The following is a 20,121-nucleotide window of genomic DNA, read 5'->3' on the forward strand; positions in this document are numbered from 1 at the left end:
GAAAATGACAAAGCTACTTAGCTTTTAACACACAAAATTTACATGTAATATTTCTAAGAAAAACTACAATTTTTCTTAGTTTTTATATGCAAGAATTAGTGTAATTCCTCAAATGATAAAGCTATTTAGATTTTCACACACAAGATTCACATGTAATCTTTCTAATAAAAACTAACATTTACTTAGGTTTTATGTGCAAAAATTAATGTAAGTTCTCTCAAGAAAATGACAAAGCTACTTATCTCTTTGTTATATTATAGCACGGCTTTTGTACAATCATTATTGGTATAGTATATGTTTTATTGCCCAATTTTTTTCCCTTTTTCATCTACATGTTCCTTCTCTTGCCCACATTTCTTTCTCGTCCTTTTCCCAGTGATCCTTTGTTTCATCTTGGAGAACAAAATCTCAAGCTTCAGAGGTTTAAAGAAGCCCGGTATTTGGGTTTGGCACTCCACGTATTTTCTACTGCTCCTCTTTAAAAGGCTAGCATTTTTGTTTTCTTCGCTTTGACCATGAGAGTTTAAATGCTTCTTAACATATTGTGCAAATTTGAAATTTGAAGGGGTTATACCTTGTAGATGCATAAACTCGCTTTGGCCTCCATATTGACCTAATAACCATTTTTAACTTTGATCACCTCATTTTTCATTCAGTTTTACCAGCGTTAACTAATTATTTTCATCGCCCAAGAAGAACCGTATCAACCAAAAAACAAACTTAACTGACCAAGTAATTCCTGTTGATTGTTACAACTACGTACACCTTAGCTAAATGTTAATCATATATTACATTAATACCATAATTATTTTTTGAATATAAAAATTTACTAGAGCTTTTCTTGTAGGGATGTTACACAATGTCGCCTCAAGAACAGAGGAATCCCACCAGGCCGGATGGCGTGAGAACATGGCCAACGCCCCAATTGAGGAACTGAGGAACCTTCCATGGTATAAGATGCGGCGATTGTGTCCTGAAGAGCCTCTCCGACATCTCTCTCTCTCTACAATATTTTTGGGTATAAACTGTTAGTGTGTTATTGTGACCGTTTCCTTGTATACTATTTTCAATGGTTTAGTTTGGAATTTTTGTAACCTACTATTACAGGGAGGCTGTGAGTAAAGTAATGCATTCTATTTTCAAATTTATGGATAGATCTTTGACTTTATGAAGAGTTAAGATGTTAATATATAAAATTGTGATTTTTAGGAGAAAAAAGGTGTTCTTAACTGCACCAGAGTATGCTATTTTACATTTCATATAAAATAAAATATAGTATGATTAGTGGAAGCTTGCCATTTGCTATCAAGGAAGCTATTTCCTCCATTAACATCGGAGCAGCCTAATTATCATAAGCTGCTATTTGAATATAAACAAACAAAAAGAAAATAGTTACTGCAAGTGTTGTCCATTCTTGGAGAATAAGAGGATGGATATTTTGAACGCATTCGTGTAAAAGTGATTTATATAGAAATTTAGCATTTTGATTGTATATATTTTAAGGTGCACAATTTTTTAATTTTTATGATAACCATTCAAAAAATTATTTAAGTTAAAATTAATGAATAAATCTTCGCAATTAGATTAATATGAATATATTGACTTTCAATTTCGACAAATTAAAAAAAAAAAAAAGAGACAGACAAATAAATAATATATGATAATAAAACTTAACATTTTAAATATAACATAGTACAAACAATAAATTGGGAAAATTAAAATTAAAGTAAAATCTTAAATAAAAGTATGTTAAAAATATAAAGATATATAAAAGAGTGAAAGTAATAAAAAGAATAATATAAAATAACGAAAAAAAAAAAAAATGATAAAAGAAAATAGAGAAAATGTATAAAATGATTTTAAGAAATAGGAAGAAAGAATTGGAAATATTATTATGAAAATATTTAAAGAATAAATTTGAATAATATGAAAAATGAAGTATATATTTATCAAAGAAAACAATAAAATATAAAATCATTATAGGTTTTGTTTTTGCCACACCTTTACGTGTTATAGATATTTATTAATTACTTTTACTACTTTGGATCTAGTAATTTATAAAGGTTAGTAAGTGTTGAGAAACTGAAGTATTCTTTAAAAATAGTAATAATAAATTAGTTTGTTAAAAGAAACTATGCTGAGTTCTAGAATTTACGGAAGATATCTTAGTATATTTGCAATCATGGGGCACTTAACAATTATGGATCTCTTTTTTTTTCCCTAAAGATGAGAAAGAAAACATTTTAGTGGCAGAGAGAATAAACACATCTCAGTCTCCTGTGGGAGACAGCCTGCAAGTAGAGAAATAAAAGAGAAGACGAGGCATCAAAAATAAAAAAGGATTCCAAGGAGAGAAATAAAAAAAACGACTCGAGGTATCAAAAAGAAAAAGAAGGAACCTCAATTGAATAGGATACTGAGAAGGGGGCATGACGTAACCTCTGGAGTATTTTTGAGATGGACTAGGGTCAGTGGAAACTCCAAAATACATGACACAATTTATGGAGTATTCTTAAGTTGGATTAGGGACGGTGGAAACTCCAAAATATATACTTAGTTTGTGAAAAAAAAAATCTAGGCTAGACTTGGAGGCCCTGATACGAATGAATTTACACTGAGAAAATTGTTGCCTAAGCGGTCGTTCTGGAACTGAGGTGCTCTATGGGAGAAATTGGATGTAATTAGTAATTCTCATTGGAAGGATGTGTTGGAGTATGTAATTCCTACTTGTCTCAGTTGTGACTCATCATTGTAAAGGAGTATGTTCCTATTCTTTAGGGTTGTTATATCTAGATATCCCTAGATTGGTGTGTGGTTGAGATATTCTCTCAACCAGGTGGTTGTGTGTCCAAGATAGTTTACCTATCTTGAGACAACACTAAATGTATTTATATATAATCTTATTTGATGTGAATATATGATACTATGTGCACTATCAAAATTTAAGTTGGTATCAAAGCCCATATGGGCCTGGGCCTTTGGCCCCTCCTAAGCCAAGGGAAATAAAAAAGGATATTTTGTTTTTTTTTTTAGTTTTTCCATCGTGCAATTTTCTGAGTCATTTGTGAACATTGTATTCTCTTGCCACTCGGTGAACACAACTTATTTTTTGGTGAACATTGGCTGCATTGTATCGTTATAGTAGGTGGTTGTTGTAGGGCAAATTTGTTGGAGGGATGATCCATTGCGCCTTGATGGAGGATCGATCCACCGTGGCACCACTTCATCATTTGTGATTTTGTAGCAGAAGTCTCCTTCATCTAGGCTATACTTGCTCTGCGAGAACAGTGTGATGAGATTGTGATGAATAATCTTTGATCATTAAAAGGTGAACCTAGTCAGAAAATACTTCATAGAAAGTTTGGATCTCATGTCCAACATACTCCAAGTCGAATTTTGCTTGACCAAACATCTCAAGAGTGATATATACGTCAAATTATTCATCTTAGCGTTCGATGGCCCGATCAAGATTTTCATGAATATTTGCACCAAACAATGATTGAACTTGATCTTCAAAATCAACTATTGGAGCTTAAGGGAGCCTGATCTAAATTCTGAAGAAAACATTGTGACTACAAATTCTCTAGCTCGTGAGGAGTTTAGCAGTTGAAGTCGAGATCATTTTTTATTTGTGTAAAGGTAGCGGTGGAGACCAAAAATAGAGGTTGTTCATCTTGTGCTGAGGAGTGTGAATGTGATACTACGTAAGTCTAGAGACTTGTTGAAGGCAACGGAAAGGGAGGACTATTGATTCATTGTTGATGACCTGGTCATCTGTGCATCCTAGATCTCTCAATAACTGCACAACAATTTAAATGTTCCGGACAAGATTTAAATATGTTGACACAATTTTCTGTTGACTTCAATTTACACTTTCTCAAGACCTGAAGCATGATTGGAATCAACTCAGATTGTGGAGCATGGAAGTCATATCGTGGATCTCGCAACGATATTTTCAAATCGAAGGAGTTGTTCGGATCAGAGGAGGCATGCCAGGAAGCAGAGAGAGTTGTCTGTGCCAGAGCGAATAGCCTAGTCGCATTGGATGGAGAGCTTCTACAATTGAGAATGTGGAGAAAGCTATTTGAGGAAGATCCTACATTAGATACCATTTTTGGGATTCAACTGCGTCAGGTAAGTCATTCACGTATGACCATTTCCATGAGACGTAGTCATAACTGACTAATTTCTCATGATTTTTGAATAGTTCACTTAGCACTCATTGCATCGGGTGATGCTCACAGGGGTGAAGAAGTGGAATTGAAACTAGTGAAATGAATCACATAGCATCAATCATCACTTCCGGGGCTTGCACCCGGCAACCAGGACTTCCTAGGAGGTCACCCATCCCAGATCTCCTTTGGCTCAAGCGCGGTTAACTGTGGAGTTTTCCCCACAATCAAGCCCACTTAGCTTGCTACCCCATTTGCAAAACCTTAGCAAGTATTCTGCCTCATGAACCATTCAAGTAGAGATCCCTTGACTCTTTTTGAATTCAAGTATGGGGGTTTACGTAGTGCATTATATTAGATATCATTTTTGGGATTCAACTGCGTTAAGTAAGTCATTCACATATGACCATTTCCATGAGAGGTAGTCGTAACTGAGTAATTTCTCATGATTTTTCAATAGTTCACTTAGCACTCATTGCATCGGGTGATGCTCACAGGGGTGATGAAGTGGAATTGAAACTAGTGAAATGAATCACATAGCATCAATCATCACTTCCGGGGCTTGCACCCGGTAACCAGGACTTCGCAGGAGGTCACCCATCCCAGATCTCCTCTGGCTCAAGCGCGCTTAACTGTGGAGTTTTCCCCACAATCAAGCCCACTTAGCTTACTACCCCATTTGCAAAACCTTAGCAAGTATTCTGCCTCATGAACCATTCAAGTAGAGATCCCTTGACTCTTTTTGAATTCAAGTATGGGGGTTTACGCAGTGCATTATATTAGATATCATTTTTGGGATTCAACTGCGTTAAGTAAGTCATCCACGTATGACCATTTCCATGAGAGGTAGTCGTAACTGACTAATTTCTCATGATTTTTGAATAGTTCACTTAGCACTCATTGCATCGGATGATGCTCACAGGGGTGAAGAAGTGGAATTGAAACTAGTGAAATGAATCACATAGCATCAATCATCACTTCCCGAGCTTGCACCGGTAACCAGGACTTCCCAGGAGGTCACCCATCCCAGATCTCCTCTGGCTCAAGCGCGCTTAACTGTGGAATTTTCCCCACAATCAAGCCCACTTAGCTTGCTACCCCATTTGCAAAACCTTAGCAAGTATTGTGCCTCATGAGCCATTCAAGTAGAGATCCCTTGACTCTTTTTGAATTCAAGTATGGGGGTTTACGCAGTGCATTATATTCGATATAATTTTTGGGATTCAACTGCGTTAAGTAAGTCATTCACGTATGACCATTTCCATGAGAGGTAGTCGTAACTGACTAATTTCTCATGATTTTTGAATAGTTCACTTAGCACTCATTGCATCGGGTGATGCTCACAGGGGTGAAGAAGTGGAATTGAAACTAGTGAAATGAATCACATAGCAACAATCATCACTTCCGGGGCTTGCACCCGGTAACCAGGACTTCCCAGGAGGTCACCCATCCCAGATCTCCTTTGGCTCAAGCGTGCTTAACTGTGGATTTTTCCCCACAATCAAGCCCACTTAGCTTGCTAACCCATTTGCAAAACCTTAGCAAGTATTCTGCCTCATGAACCATTCAAGTAGAGATCCCTTGACTCTTTTTGAATTCAAGTATGGGGGTTTACGCAGTGCATTATATTAGATATCATTTTTGGTATTCAACTGCGTTAAGTAAGTCATTCACGTATGACCATTTCCATGAGAGGTAGTCGTAACTGACTAATTTCTCATGATTTTTGAATAGTTCACTTAGCACTCATTGCATCGGGTGATGCTCACAGGGGTGAAGAAGTGGAATTGAAAGTAGTGAAATGAATCACATAGCATCAATCATCACTTCCGGGGCTTGCACCCGGTAACCAGGACTTCCCAGGAGGTCACCCATCCCAGATCTCCTCTGGCTCAAGCGCGCTTAACTGTGGAGTTTTCCCCACAATCAAGCCCACTTAGCTTGCTACCCCATTTGCAAAACCTTAGCAAGTATTGTGCCTCATGAACCATTCAAGTAGAGATCCCTTGACTCTTTTTGAATTCAAGTATGGGGGTTTACGCAGTGCATTATATTAGATATCATTTTTGGGATTCAACTGCGTTAAGTAAGTCATTCACGTATGACCATTTCCATGAGAGGTAGTCGTAACTGACTAATTTCTCATGATTTTTGAATAGTTCACTTAGCACTCATTGCATCGGATGATGCTCACAGGGGTGAAGAAGTGGAATTGAAACTAGTGAAATGAATCACATAGCATCAATCATCACTTTCGGGGCTTGCACCCGGTAACCAGGACTTCCCAAGAGGTCACCCATCCCAGATCTCCTCTGGCTCAAGCGCGCTTAACTGTGGAGTTTTCCCCACAATCAAGCCCACTTAGCTTGCTACCCCATTTGCAAAACCTTAGCAAGTATTCTTCCTCATGAACCATTCAAGTAGAGATCCGTTGACTCTTTTTGAATTCAAGTATGGGGGTTTACGCAGTGCATTATATTAGATACATTTTTAGGATTCAACTGCGTTAAGTAAGTCATTCACGTATGACCATTTCCATGAGAGGTAGTCGTAACTGACTAATTTCTCATGATTTTTGAATAGTTCACTTAGCACTCATTGCATCTAGTGATGCTCACATGGGTGAAGAAGTGGAATTGAAACTAGTGAAATGAATCACATAGCATCAATCATCACTTCCTGAGCTTGCACCCGGTAACCAGGACTTCCCAGGAGGTCACCCATCCCAGATCTCCTCTGGCTCAAGCGCGCTTAACTGTGGAGTTTTCCCCACAATCAAGCCCACTGAGCTTGCTACCCCATTTGCAAAACCTTAGCAAGTATTGTGCCTCATGAACCATTCAAGTAGAGATCCCTTGACTCTTTTTTAATTCAAGTATGGGGGTTTACGCAGTGCATTATATTAGATATCATTTTTGGGATTCAACTGCGTTAAGTAAGTCATTCACGTATGACCATTTCCATACGTGAAGAAGTGGAATTGAAACTAGTGAAATGAATCACATAGCATCAATCATCACTTCTGGGGCTTGCACCTCTCATGGAAATGGACATACGTGAATGACTTACTTAACGCAGTTGAATCCCAAAAATGATATCTAATATAATGCACTGTATAAACCCCCATACTTGAATTCAAAAAGAGTCAAGGGATCTCTACTTGAATGATTCATGAGGCACAATACTTGCTAAGGTTTTGCAAATGGGGTAGCAAGATAAGTGGGCTTGATTGTGGGGAAAACTCCACAGTTAAGCGCGCTTGAGCCAGAGGAGATCTGGGATGCGTGACCACCTCGGAAGTCCTGGTTACCGGTGCAAGCCCCGGAAGTGATGATTGATGCTATGTGATTCATTTCACTAGTTTCAATTCCACTTCTTCACCCCTGTGAGCATCACCTGATGCAATGAGTGCTAGGTGAACTATTCAAAAATCATGAGAAATTAGTCAGTTACGACTACCTCTCATGGAAATGGTCATACGTGAATGACTTACTTAACGCACTTGAATCCCAAAAATGATATCTAATATAATGCACTGCGTAAACCCCCATACTTGAAGATCCTACATATAGGGAAACTCTAGTTTACTCATATTATGTGTAGATTCTTTTGGATTAATGCATAAAATCATATTCGTTTTTAGATCATGGTTTATGCTTTTATTTCATATTGTTTTCAAAGAGAATATGCCTGAGAAATTTGTATACATATTGAGATTCTCGACCTCAATTTGAAGTCAATTTCTTAGAATTCATGACTCTAAATAATGACAGGTAAAGTTTAGAGATCCAAGAATAGTATATCCAACACTCAAAAGTACAAAGTCTATGATGGAAATATTCAAATGAGAAAGCAGTGTTCCGTTCCAGCATATGAATGGTGTGGGATATCCAAAATGAGTGGAAAAGGACACAAGGACATCACAATGAATGTTTGTGTGAGTTTGTGGAATAAACTTATGACTTTGATAAATTATGAGTCACACATTATAATTATAACAAATCTACATGTCATAGGTTGCTTTCTAATAGTCCGCTATGGTCATTGAAATTTTGTATGTAACTAGTATCTTCTTAAGCTTGGAGTATATTAAAAGGTCATATAGTTGTAAGACCTAGAGAGGGATACATACCCCTTTGTTATGTGTTCCCTAGTGACATCAAGTTGTGGAATCACCCACTCGGTATGTATGAGGGTGGAAGGTGTACTCGTATCTAAGCTTGATATGTAATCGAAGAATTGAGTCTTCAATTAAGTGGGGAAATTGTGAGACGGAATAATCTCAAAGTGTAAAGGAAAAAGTCAAAGAATGTTCATCGAGAATTTGGATGAACCATGTATGTGAAGGACTTCCTATTACACCAATGGTTACAATGGTTGGGTACCCATGAATTCTGGTGGATAGTTGTTCCTTTATATGGACATCAACAATTTGATGATGTCTGCATGAAAAAGGTACAGTGTCTAAATTGCCATATTGGACCAGAACTAGACTTTGTAGATAGATATTGAGACAAGTACTCATTAAGGGGGTGTGTTGGAATATGTAATTCCTACTTGTCTCACTTATGACTCTCTATGTAAAGGGGTCTCTTCCTATTCTTTAGGGGTGTTATATCTAGATGTTCCTATATTGATGTGTGGTTGAGATATTCTTTCAATTAGGTGATTGTGTGTCCAAGATGGTCTACCTATCTTGAGACAACACTAAATCTTTTTATATGTAATCTTATTTAATGTGAATATATGATATTGTATGCAGTATAAAAAGTTAAGTGGGTGGTGTGGTCTTTTTTGTATAATCTTTGTCATTCCTTCTCACGACTGCAATAGATAAGTATGCATGTGGTTATATATTTTTTTTCAGCAAGATGTTGGTAAAGATTTTATTTCAGATATTTCTTTGTAACTATGAAAAAAATCCTATATGTGCATGTTTTTCGAGATGTTATTTATCTGTATGAAAGTCCTTTGAAAATTTATGGATGCAATGTGAGAGCTAATTATAGGAGTAATTTGTGATTTTATTTATCTAGAAAAAAATATTATTGGAATAATTAAAAATTAGTTTTCATTGCTGCTTAGAAGAGACTCAGTGGAGTTGGTAAAAACTAGGTTAAAGAAGCATAACGAGCTTATAACTGTGAGAAAAATAATTAATTTGAAAAAACAATGAAATAATGTAATGCGAAAGTGTAAGTTAAATTTACACACTCGCATGAATTCAGTTAATGAACATCGATTACTAGTAACTTGACTTGTGTTTTGCTAAGAAATATTAGCACTAAACACATAACTATAGTAGTATGCATAATATAGGGCTAATTGTTTTTGGGTTGAAACAAACACAAAATATCCACATACGGTTTTCCTTCATATTTGTTCTCTGTTTTCTTTCATATTTATTCTCGAGCCCAATCAAACTACTGACAACTTGAGACTACTCTAGACATTACTTCTGTGTTGAGAAAATCAAGGTGAGCAGTTTCATTTTTAAATGAGGAGTATGCTCATTACCCTAAACAAGGTAAAAGAATTATTTTTCCTTTTTCTTATAGAACTGAATGCATGAAAAAATGTAAAGTTTTAAGGACTTCCTTTCCCTTAAAATAATAATATATGAACACATATAAAATGATCGCAAAAATAATCATATGATTTATTTTCTCAAAACCTTCATCAGGAGAATGTTTATTATAGTTTGTATTAATAAGAATTAGATCCAAAAAGAAAACTTCTAGTAAAGTTTGCAAGGAGGGTAATAATTGAATACACTGGGGCTAAAGCTAACACCTCAAATGAGGTACTAGTTAGCAATGGACATTCATATTTTATTTTTTCGCTTAAGGAAGAGACGGTCCTTCTATTAACTTAGGTAAAAGAATATTTTACACATGTTACAATAGATCCCCATAGGCACAAACTTCCTCACAGGGGAGTGAAAAAACACAATGCACCCAACAAAAACCTCTAAGAATCAAACAAAGACATGGCCTAGACTGCCCTGGAACCAAGAACGGGCCAGTGGATTCGAGGTCCGCTCCCCAAAACTGACCGAGGAACAGTCTTCAAACAATCTGATAGTCAAGAAATGATCCACGTAGGGGCGAAGTCACCAAAACACCCTAAAGTTGTCTGATCAACACTGACTGTTGATCTTGTTTTCCTGATCCAATGGTTGGAGTCCATATCACGTGGCCTAGAAATCCCACTGAATACCTTGCGATGAAGGAGGCTTGCTTTTTCAGTCCTTTGCCATGTGTTACTTCCTCAATGGAATTGTTGGCTTTTCCCTAAAACTGTCCTCGGTTTCGAAGGTGCCTGATGAAGGTGGGAAACCATTAGTGGTTTTATCTTTTTGGCCCCACCAACATGCACACCAAAAGGTGGTCGTTGATCTTCCCTCTCTAGGTCTAACGACCACAGATCAAATCGAACCACACATCTGCACACAAAAAACCTTAAATTTTCACGATCAATGATGATTGTTGATCTGTTCCTTTTGATCCAAATGCTGGAATCCATATTGCACGGCTTAAAAATCCCACTGAATACTACGCGATGAAGGTGGTTTGCTTTATCGGTCCTCTGTCTTGTGTTGATTCTTGAGTGGAATCACTGGCTTTTCTTTAAAACCATCTTCAGTTTGGAAGGCGCCCAATGAAGGTGGTAAACCATTAGTGGTTTTATTCTGTCAGCCCCACCAACCAGCATACCAAAAGGTGGCCGTTGATCTGCCCTCTCCAAATCTAATGGCCACAATCCAAAACGGACCCCACAACTGATCACGAAATACCCAGCGATAAAGGTGGTAATCACTGTCCAACCATCTCCATGTGTCGCCTTCTGAATGGTATCGCTTGTCTTCCATGAAAAATTCTCTTGGGTCAGAGATTACAAGCAGTTTTGACCCCAGTAATTCCTCCCATTGTCGTCTTTGTCTTCTGTGGAAACATTCATCCACAGTTATCTTCCGTCTTGATAACCTACTGTGCATCTCCACTGAAAGGTAGTCTAAAGTGAACTTATCCATCATTTTCATCGAGTAAAATTATGTCTCTTGATTTGTCCTGATACTGCTGTCAGTCCCTGAGGGCCCTGGATGAGCATCCCTCTTTCAACCCATCATCTGTTACCTCCTCCCACCAACAGCACAAGTCGATATGATTGTTTCGTACCCTCTCATTGGCAAGCTAGTCCGCAACTTTGTTGGCTTCCCTGCGAACATGTACCAACCTAAGAGTTCTTAGAATTCTTAGGTGTGCTTGACTTCTTTGGTAGACTTGCAGAAGCCGCCAGTGTTTTGAGACTTTCTGTGGAGCAGAGCTAGCATTTATCATCTTCACTAAATTAATGACTAATTTTGAGTCAGCCTCAATGATGACATTGTGAATGTTTTACTTGAGCAGTATTTCCAGGCATAATTCCATCGCCATGAACTCAGCCATATTATTATTTGCCTTTCCTAGATAACTATGGAAGATGACTTGTATGCTTCCTTCCTCATCCCTCAAGACCCCTCCATATCCTGCTTCTCCCAGGTTCCCTTTTGAGGCCCCATCTATGTTAAATTTTAAAAAGCCATGTGAAGGGGGTTGCCATGAAGACTTTTCTGATAAGGTATTCTTTTCGATCTGCATAGAACCCTAAGGAGGATGAACCTTGAGCTCTAACGTCTCCAATATTCTAGCCTCTTTTTGTCCAATGGGTTTGCCAGTAGCTGCACCTCCTAGGATATGAATAGTCTCTTTGAGTTGTTTGAGGATTAGCTTAAGGATGCTGCTCACTGGACTCACTTTCTCCTTGAAAATATTATTGCTGCGCTCCTTCCAGACATTCCAAATTATGAATCCTGTGGTCAGCATCCAGGCATAGTTAATGATCTCATTATCCGAAAAAAAATTCTGCCAATTCTTCAAAGTAGTAATGATGTCTTTTACATTTCTGTCTGTCTACTCGAAGACTTCTCCAACCCAATTCCAAAGTATTGTAGTGAAAGTGCATCTATTCAGGAGATGACTTGTAGTTTCTTCTTGTTGTCTACATAAGTGACATATTGAGGGGCCAACAAAGCCTCTTTTTCTTAGGTTATCCCATGTCAAAATCGTGCCCATTTGAACCAGCCACTTGAACATTTTGACTTTCCTCTAATGACAATTTTCCCAGATTTCTTTCCACGTCTTATCAGCGTTTGGAAGGTTAAGCCATGAATCTATCGTTTGGCTTCCTTATGGTTGAAGAGACCTTCCTTGTTCTTCCCCATCTTAGTTGATCATCCAAGTTTGAGTTTAAGATTTGTCTCTTGTCTAGAAGACCTATAAGGGCTATAGCTTGAGTATCCAGCATGCCCATTCCACTGTAATCTAGAAGTTTCCATGTTCTCCATTTCCCGTTGTTCCTTGATAGGTCTCAATCGTCACTTACCCACCTTAATCCTTTGTTGATGGTGTCGGTGTGAATGTCTGCTAATTCTTCACTTCAGAGATTGTCCTCCTGCTACCAATTATCCTCCCAGAACCAAGCCAAGTTTCCATTTCTGATCTCCTAAAAACAATGATTTTGGACTACGGCCCTATTCTCCCATGCCCTATTCTAAATTGCAGAACTTTTTACTTGTCTTATCATTCTGATTAGATTCTTCTCTTTCCATTCTCTCGCATATTTTTGCTTCCAAAGTTTTTCCCAGGGGGCTTGTATTTCTTTTAGCCATCTCCACCAGATTTTTGCACCAAGAACTCTATTAAGAATTCCTGGGTCATGAAGACCCAAGCCACCATGGGACTTAGGTTTGAAAATTCTGTCCCATGCCACAAGGGCCAACTTATTCTTTTCTTCACCCTTCCCCAAGAGAAAGTCTCTCTGAATGTTTCTTATATTGGTAATTACAACAGTTGGTGCTGGAATGGCAGATAGCATATAAATAGGGATACTTTGGAGGATAGCCTTAGTAAGAATTAGTCTCCCTACTAGATTTAGTGCTCTATTTGTACATTTTCTAATATTATCTTTTAGCTTATTAAGAACAGGCTCCCATATATCCTTCTGTAGTGGTTTGTCAGTGAGAGGAACTCCCAGGTACTTCAGAGGCAGCGACTCCCTTTGAAATTCCAAAATTCTGGAAAGATTTCTTTGTATGGAAATATCAGTATTGAAAAAGAAAATATTTGATTTAGTAAGACTTACCTCTGTGCCCGCTGCCCTAGCAAACTCACTTAGAATCTGTCTGAATGCTTTAGCTTCCTTGACAGTGGGTGTGCCCTGAAGCATAGTATCATCCACAAATTGCTGATGTGTGACCATGTCCCCACCTTCGGTGAGTCTCAGACCATGAATTCTCCCTTCCTCCTTAGCAACTCTGATTTCTATCCCTAACCCTTCCATCATTAGAATTAAAAGGAAAGGAGAAAGAGGATCTCCTTGCCTGAGACTTCTAGAGGGCTTGAAGGTTTTGGAAGGAGAGCAGAATTGAACAGCTAGTAGTGGTAACTAGTGCCATAACCTATTTAATCCAATTGTAGTCAAAGTCGTAGGCTTTTAATATTACTCTTATTTATGACCATCTAAGTTTGTCATAGGCCTTTGCAATGTCCATTTGCATTATCATTCTTGCCTATTTGTTGGTAATGAGTGAATGAACCATTTCATGTGCTTGAATTATATTATCTAGAATTTGTCTTCCTTCCACATAACCCATTTTCTCCTCTGACACTAGGGTTGGGAGGAGTTGTTTGAGATGGTTGGCAATGACTTTGATATAATCTTTTATATCACATTTCATAATGCTATAGGTCTAAATATATCTGGAGAGGTGACCTTTACCTGTTTGGGGATTAAGGCTATGAAAAATTCATTGAGCGCCTTTAAGACTGTCTTAAATCTTCGAGAGCCTTCCACTACCTCTAGGATGTCTTGTTTCACTATCCACCAACATTTTTTGAAAAAGTCCACATTAAAGCCATCCGAGCCTGGTGCTTTCCCATTTTTCATCTCTTTCACGGCTTCTCAATTTCTTCCTCTGTTACTGGTCTATTGAGATTATGATTATCTTCTCTGGTAACCAATTTAGGAATGTACTGAGTAAATATTTTCGTAAACTGGTATCTGTCTTCCGAGGTTTCCTCAACAATTTCTTGAAAATGCTGGAGTAGAACCTTCTCCATCTCTTCATGAGTGTTTCTCTCTATTCCATGCTAATCTGTAAGTTTCACAATTCTATTATTGTTTCTGTGAGCTATGGTGGATCTGTGAAAGAATTTGGTGTTTCTCTCCCCTTATTTAATCCATTCTACTCTGGATTTCTGTCTCTAGAATATTTCCTCTTGAAGACATCTATTGTCCCACTCCTATTGGAGTGACTCTGCCATCTCTTTCCTTTCATCTGTATAGCCTTCTCTGATAAAAATCTTATTTATTTACTTTAGTTTCTTTTCCACATCTCCTTTAGCTTTAAAGATGTTACCAAATTCCTTTTTATTCCATTCTTTGAGTATGTTTTTAATGTGTTTGAGCCTACAATGTAAAAGGAACATCTTTGTACCTTAAAGGGGTAGCTCTTCCTTACACCATTTTTCAATGTTTGTGAGGAAATGTGAATGTGTGAGCCAAGCGTTCTCAAACCTGAAGGGGGTGTTCCTTCCTTTACCAGAAAGAGAAGCTTCCAATTGGATAGGCCAGTGATCTACACCCCCAAAAGGTAGTATGAGTGCAGTAATGTTGCTTCCCCTGAGAAGAAGTTCCTGTGAAACAATAAATCTGTTCAATTTGGAGGAAACTTGGGTAGGGCCCCCTCTTTTTTTATTCCAAGTGAATATTCCATTACTTGTTTCCATATCAGCCAATTATTGGTGATGAAGTTCTGGAAGGCAACTAAGTCTCTACCAAGTGTTCTAGTTCCTCCTTTCTTCTCCATGAGTGATTTTATTATGTTAAAATCACCTCCAAGAATCTAGGGTAGAGCTGGGTATCTCTTCTTCATATCCTCCAGTGTTGTGAGGAGTTCAAGTTTATCCTCCATTGGCTGTGGACCATACACATTGGTGATCATGTAACATTTTATGTCACCCACCGGTTGGATGATCAGAGAAAGGTGATGTCTGGATGCCTCTACATCAATCACACCAAACCTTTGTGGGTCCCATAGAGTGAGAATGCCACCAGCAGATTTGTTTGCCTTAACTTCAAGGTATTCATATCTATTTAACCATTTTCTATGTTTTTCTTGGATCCTCTCCATTGAGCATTTTGTTTCCTGTATGAATACTATGCCAGGTTTTTCCCCTCTGATTCTTTTACCTAGATTCGTCTGTTTTCTTCTGCTCCCTAGTGCTCTAATATTCTAGGTTGTGATTTTCATTGAGGTGGGGTTATAAAGGAGTAACTGGAAAGGTCTTTCATCCTTCCAGAGTTAATCATGAGTTTGCCACACACTAGTAGTAGTTCTTTCTATCTTTTTCTTCCCCTCCTCTTGCCTAGATTCTTTGTTAGTTTTCCTATTATTAATCCTATTGAGGAAGTCCCTTTGCTTTCTTGGTTGTCATGTCCTCATTTGACTCCTATAGCTATTTGATGTGACATGTTAAGGAATATCTATTGGACCATGTCCACATCCTCCTGAGGGATGGTGTTTACCCCCAGGTTTCCTCCTTGTTCTAGAAACTTTTCTAGCTCTAGGTTCTCCATTTCCAGGATCTCCTGTAAGTCTTGATCCTCTGTACCACTTTCACTTTGAGTTATTTCCTAGTCTTTTTCTATTTCCATGGTACTCAAAGGGTCCATCGTATGTTCATTTTGTTCCTAAGTGAACTCCATGTTGGTCTCTTTTCCTTTCCCACTTGTTGTCTGATTCTCTATACTCTCTTGATCACCCATCTACTTCTTTTTCTCCTAAGATCTCAAAACTATTGTAACTTTTTGTTTTGTTATCATTCGCAATAGGATTGTTTTGTGTCATCCTTCCCCGTTCTTTTCCTTTTCCTCCTACTTTGGTGAAACCTGTCTGGTCTTTCCCTTTCCTAGTATTTATGGTTTCCTCCCTTCTATTAAGAGGGCAGTCTCTAGATAGGTGCCCATGCTCATGACATTTGTGACATCTGAACGGCATATTTTCATAGTCAACTGTTTGAACCCATTCCTCGTCATAAACTTCTAGAATGACCTCATCTAGAAGGGCTCCTGAGAGGTCCATCTCCACACATATATGAGCATAGGATGTATATTTTCCCCGTAGAGTTGCCTCTGAAATTTTTAAGAAATGACCTAATTTATTGCCTATAGCTTTTAAAGACTATGGCATCCAATAATATAAAGGTAAGGAGCATAGTCTAATCCATACCAATACCGAAGTGAAGGTTTCTCATTCTAGCACGAATTTCATAATCCATCGCGGCATATAGGGACCAACAGCTACAAAGAAGTATGGTCCTCCTTCGAAAGTCCTGTCTCTTTCTTCCATGTTTGTAAACACCACAGTAAAAAAACCTTTGGATCCAAGATGTATATTTAACTCCCCTTTTGGTTTCCAATTGTATTTTATCCAGGTGTACAACGCTTTCTCTGATGGCCAGATTCCCATAAATTTGCATATGATGGCATTGTTTGCCATGTGATCCCTATGCACTTTCAGAGTTGGATCATTCAGAATAACCCAAGGTTTCATTATGGTCTTGGGTTAACAGGGCCCCATCTTGGCTCTGTTCTCTATTCCCTGATGTATGTCCTCCTCTTTCTCCTCCTGACGGTCTTCTTTGTGTGCTCCTTGATCTACATGGGTTTTGCTGCCTTCCCCCTTCTGAGATTTGATGTTTTTTGTCTTGACCTACAAGGGTTGTGGAGATTTGTTCTTTTTCCCTCCTGTTCCTTTCTTTGCTACCATATTACAGTAGGAGGGAGTGGAGCTTCCTCCTCCCCGTGCCTCCATGGGTGCCTGTTACCCTCTGTCACTCGCTTAGTTAAACCCTAGAACCCTCTACGGACCATCCCAGTTTCTTCATCTATACCAAATTCCATGTTTTCCACAATGAAAGATTTCATTATAAGCCACAGGCATTCATATTTTAAAAGAAGATAAAAATATGATATAATTTAGCTCATTCAATAAAACCTTCCATAAATATCATTGTTTATTCTTTAATGTAATAATAAAATTTGGACATAGGCTAATACTTTCAAAATTGGTTAAAGTTCAAATTTAATTGATGAATATGATTTCAACTAACTTTTTTTTTCCCGTGGAAAAAGTCGCACTTTCTTTATTAATAAAGAAACTGTATTTTGCAGATGCGTTGCATATACAATATTCAGGGGTGGCCTGTCCTTCATCAAAACATTCAAAAATTGTGTTTCACCTCGAGTGAGGCTTCTTCATATGAAAAATTCTATATGTATACTGTGGAACTCTTCGTATAGAGCTTTGTACTGTCTATACTAAAGATAATAGAAAACAATGAATAATTACATTTGGCTTTCGACCAGATCCAAAAAGCAAAATTACAATCTCAATTGAAAATACTTCATGTTCCAAGCTCTATGAACGGCCTGTGGTAATACTGATAGATGATGTCGTCTCTTTACTCCATGATCAACCAATTAGTGTCATCCCTGAGCACCACCTCCTTGGATAAGCTGTCAGCAGCTGAGTTGCATTCCCTGTAGATGTGACAGCAAGAGAAGACGTCAAAATGAGATATGAGTCTGTGTGTTTCACCCAAAATGTGGTGTAAAGTGTATGTATTGTAGTGAGCTATTTTATTTATCCAATTGCGAATAATTTGTGAATCTCCAAATAACTATAAATGATGGTAGTTTTTGGATAATGCAAAGTGTATGAGGTTTTTTGCTGAGATGAGCTTTGCAAAATTGTTTGTTCCCCTTCCCAGGCCCATTTTTATTTTGTAAAAATGAGATTCAGACAGATGTAGAATAGCCCCCCCACCACAACCCCTCTCCTGTGCTGATCCATCAAAATAAGCCCAAGGATGGGTTGGGTTGATGACTTCTGGTGTAATGATCCTATGGGTCGGCTGGTCTTCCTCTTCGGGTATGGAACTAAAATCGGCTAGAAGGCTAGAGGAAATGGAGGGCCAGTGAGGGGTATTTGATGGAAGATGACTTGATTCCTGGCTATCCATATGGCCTAGATAATGAGAAGCGGTATGTTTTTTAGTCTGACAGAGTTAGTAGAACACCAAGTGTTCCAAGCTTCAGCGAAATTAGAACCCTGCCATTTCAAAGCGGAAGAGATCGAACCAAGGAAGCCATTCCATAGATCTTCAGTGAGAGGGAAATTTAGGAAAAGGTTTTCTGTATCCTCATTGTCGCTTTTTTAGAGATGGCACCAGAATGGCCCTGCAAAGGATCTTTTCATTAAATTGGCCCCAGTCAGGACTTTTTTGTAGAGGATGGACCACATGAGCTGTTTAGTTCGCGGGGGCACCTTCAACTTCCACATATGCTTCAACTACTGAGCCAGATCCAGTGGTTTGTGCCTTTCCATTAGTACTTGGTAGCCTATCTTGGGGGAGTATATACCATGTTTAGCATGTGCCTAGATAAGCTCATCCTCACCCTCGGTTATTCTAATGTGGGCCTCCATCAAAGCATTTGTATAATTGTGCCATTCCTACTGCGAGCAACCAGGGATATTCAAATCATTTGTAATTCTCCAAGCTTGCTGAAATATGGTAGTGTGTGCCTCGTCTACAATCTGATTGATGTGCACTATTCCATTGGCCTATAGGTGTCCTCTCAGGCTTTCCGTGAGTGTGTGAGTGTTTCCACAACCCACCCAGGGGTCAGTGCCTATCTGTATCTTTGTCCCTGATCTAATTCTCCATGTCAGGCCACTGCGAATGAGCTCCTTCGTGTTGTTGATAGCCTTCCAGATAATGGAGATGTTATTCTGCCTGGTGTCTTGTCTGATCCAGTCTTGTACACTTGCTGGATGGATGTATTTAGATACTGCTACCTTCGTCCAAAGGCTATTATTATTTAGCAGTTTCCACCATAACTTTGCAGCCAAAGCTTGTGAGGAGTTATTCAACCTCTTGATGCCCCATCCTCCCCAACTCTTTGGTAGGGCCAATGATTCCCAGCTTGTCCATGCAAAAATTATCCCCGGCTAATTTCCTTTCCACAAGAACCTGCAGCATAGGTTTTGTAGGCAAGACATGATACCTCTGGGAATCCATGCCAGAGTCATCCAATAAACTAGTGTGGCTTCTAAGACAGCCTTGATGAGTACCAGCCTCCCTGCCCTGGAGAGATATTTGTGGTACCAGATGTTGAGCCTCTTCTCCACCTTTGATATGAGCCATGTCCAGTCTGCTATCTTGTATCCAAGGGGTTTTAGCCTATATCCTAGGTATCTCAACCCTTCTTCTAATTGGACTTCTGTAAAGGAAAATCTTCTGAGAGCAAACTGAATCTCATGTTGGGAGCAGCCTGTGGCAGTTATAGTGGATTTTTCCTCATTTAAGACCATGCCTGTGGCCTTGAGGAAGATGCCAAGGGATCGGTGAAAAGCAGAGGTGTCCCCAATACCCCCATTTAAGAGGATCAATACATCATCCACAAACAACAAGTGGGTGAGGGTGCAGTCTTCTGTAATTTTGATACCCCTTATTCGCCCCAGTCTGCATTCCTCTCCGATGATTCGGCTGAGGCCTTCCATGATGAGAAGAAAGAGTAAAGGTGAGAGAGGGTATCCTTTCCTCAGTCCTCTTTCCGCATGGAGAAAAGGGGAGGCAGAGCCATCGATAAGCATAATGAATGACACATTCGTGATACAACACATGATCCATTTGATGAAGGAATAGGGGAAGCCAAGATGGGTTAGCAGCATACGAAGGTAAAGCCAGTTGACTTTGTCAAATTCTTTGGATAGGTCAATCTTCAGAATCATGCCTTTGAGTTCCTAGTCAGTACAGAGTGGAGAAGTTCATGTGCAGTGCCA

General features: G+C 38.6%; 1 protein-coding gene across 1 annotated transcript; it reads right to left on the reverse strand.

The window, feature by feature from the left end:
* Nucleotides 1–10,866: 10,866 nt before the first annotated feature.
* On the reverse strand, nucleotides 10,867–19,839 carry LOC149145245 (uncharacterized). The gene is made up of 3 exons (XM_089452383.1): nucleotides 19,344–19,839; nucleotides 11,309–11,390; nucleotides 10,867–11,116 (listed from the first exon to the last, which is right to left on the reverse strand). The coding sequence occupies exons 1-3, from the start codon at nucleotides 19,837–19,839 to the stop codon at nucleotides 10,867–10,869; spliced, it is 828 nt and encodes a 275-aa protein (XP_089308509.1).
* Nucleotides 19,840–20,121: the final 282 nt, after the last annotated feature.

The sequence above is a fragment of the Pinus tabuliformis genome, chromosome X, assembly GCF_031772625.1.
Source record: "Pinus tabuliformis cultivar Carrire ecotype Pingquan chromosome X, CPIR1, whole genome shotgun sequence".
Taxonomy (NCBI): Eukaryota; Viridiplantae; Streptophyta; class Pinopsida; order Pinales; family Pinaceae; genus Pinus; species Pinus tabuliformis.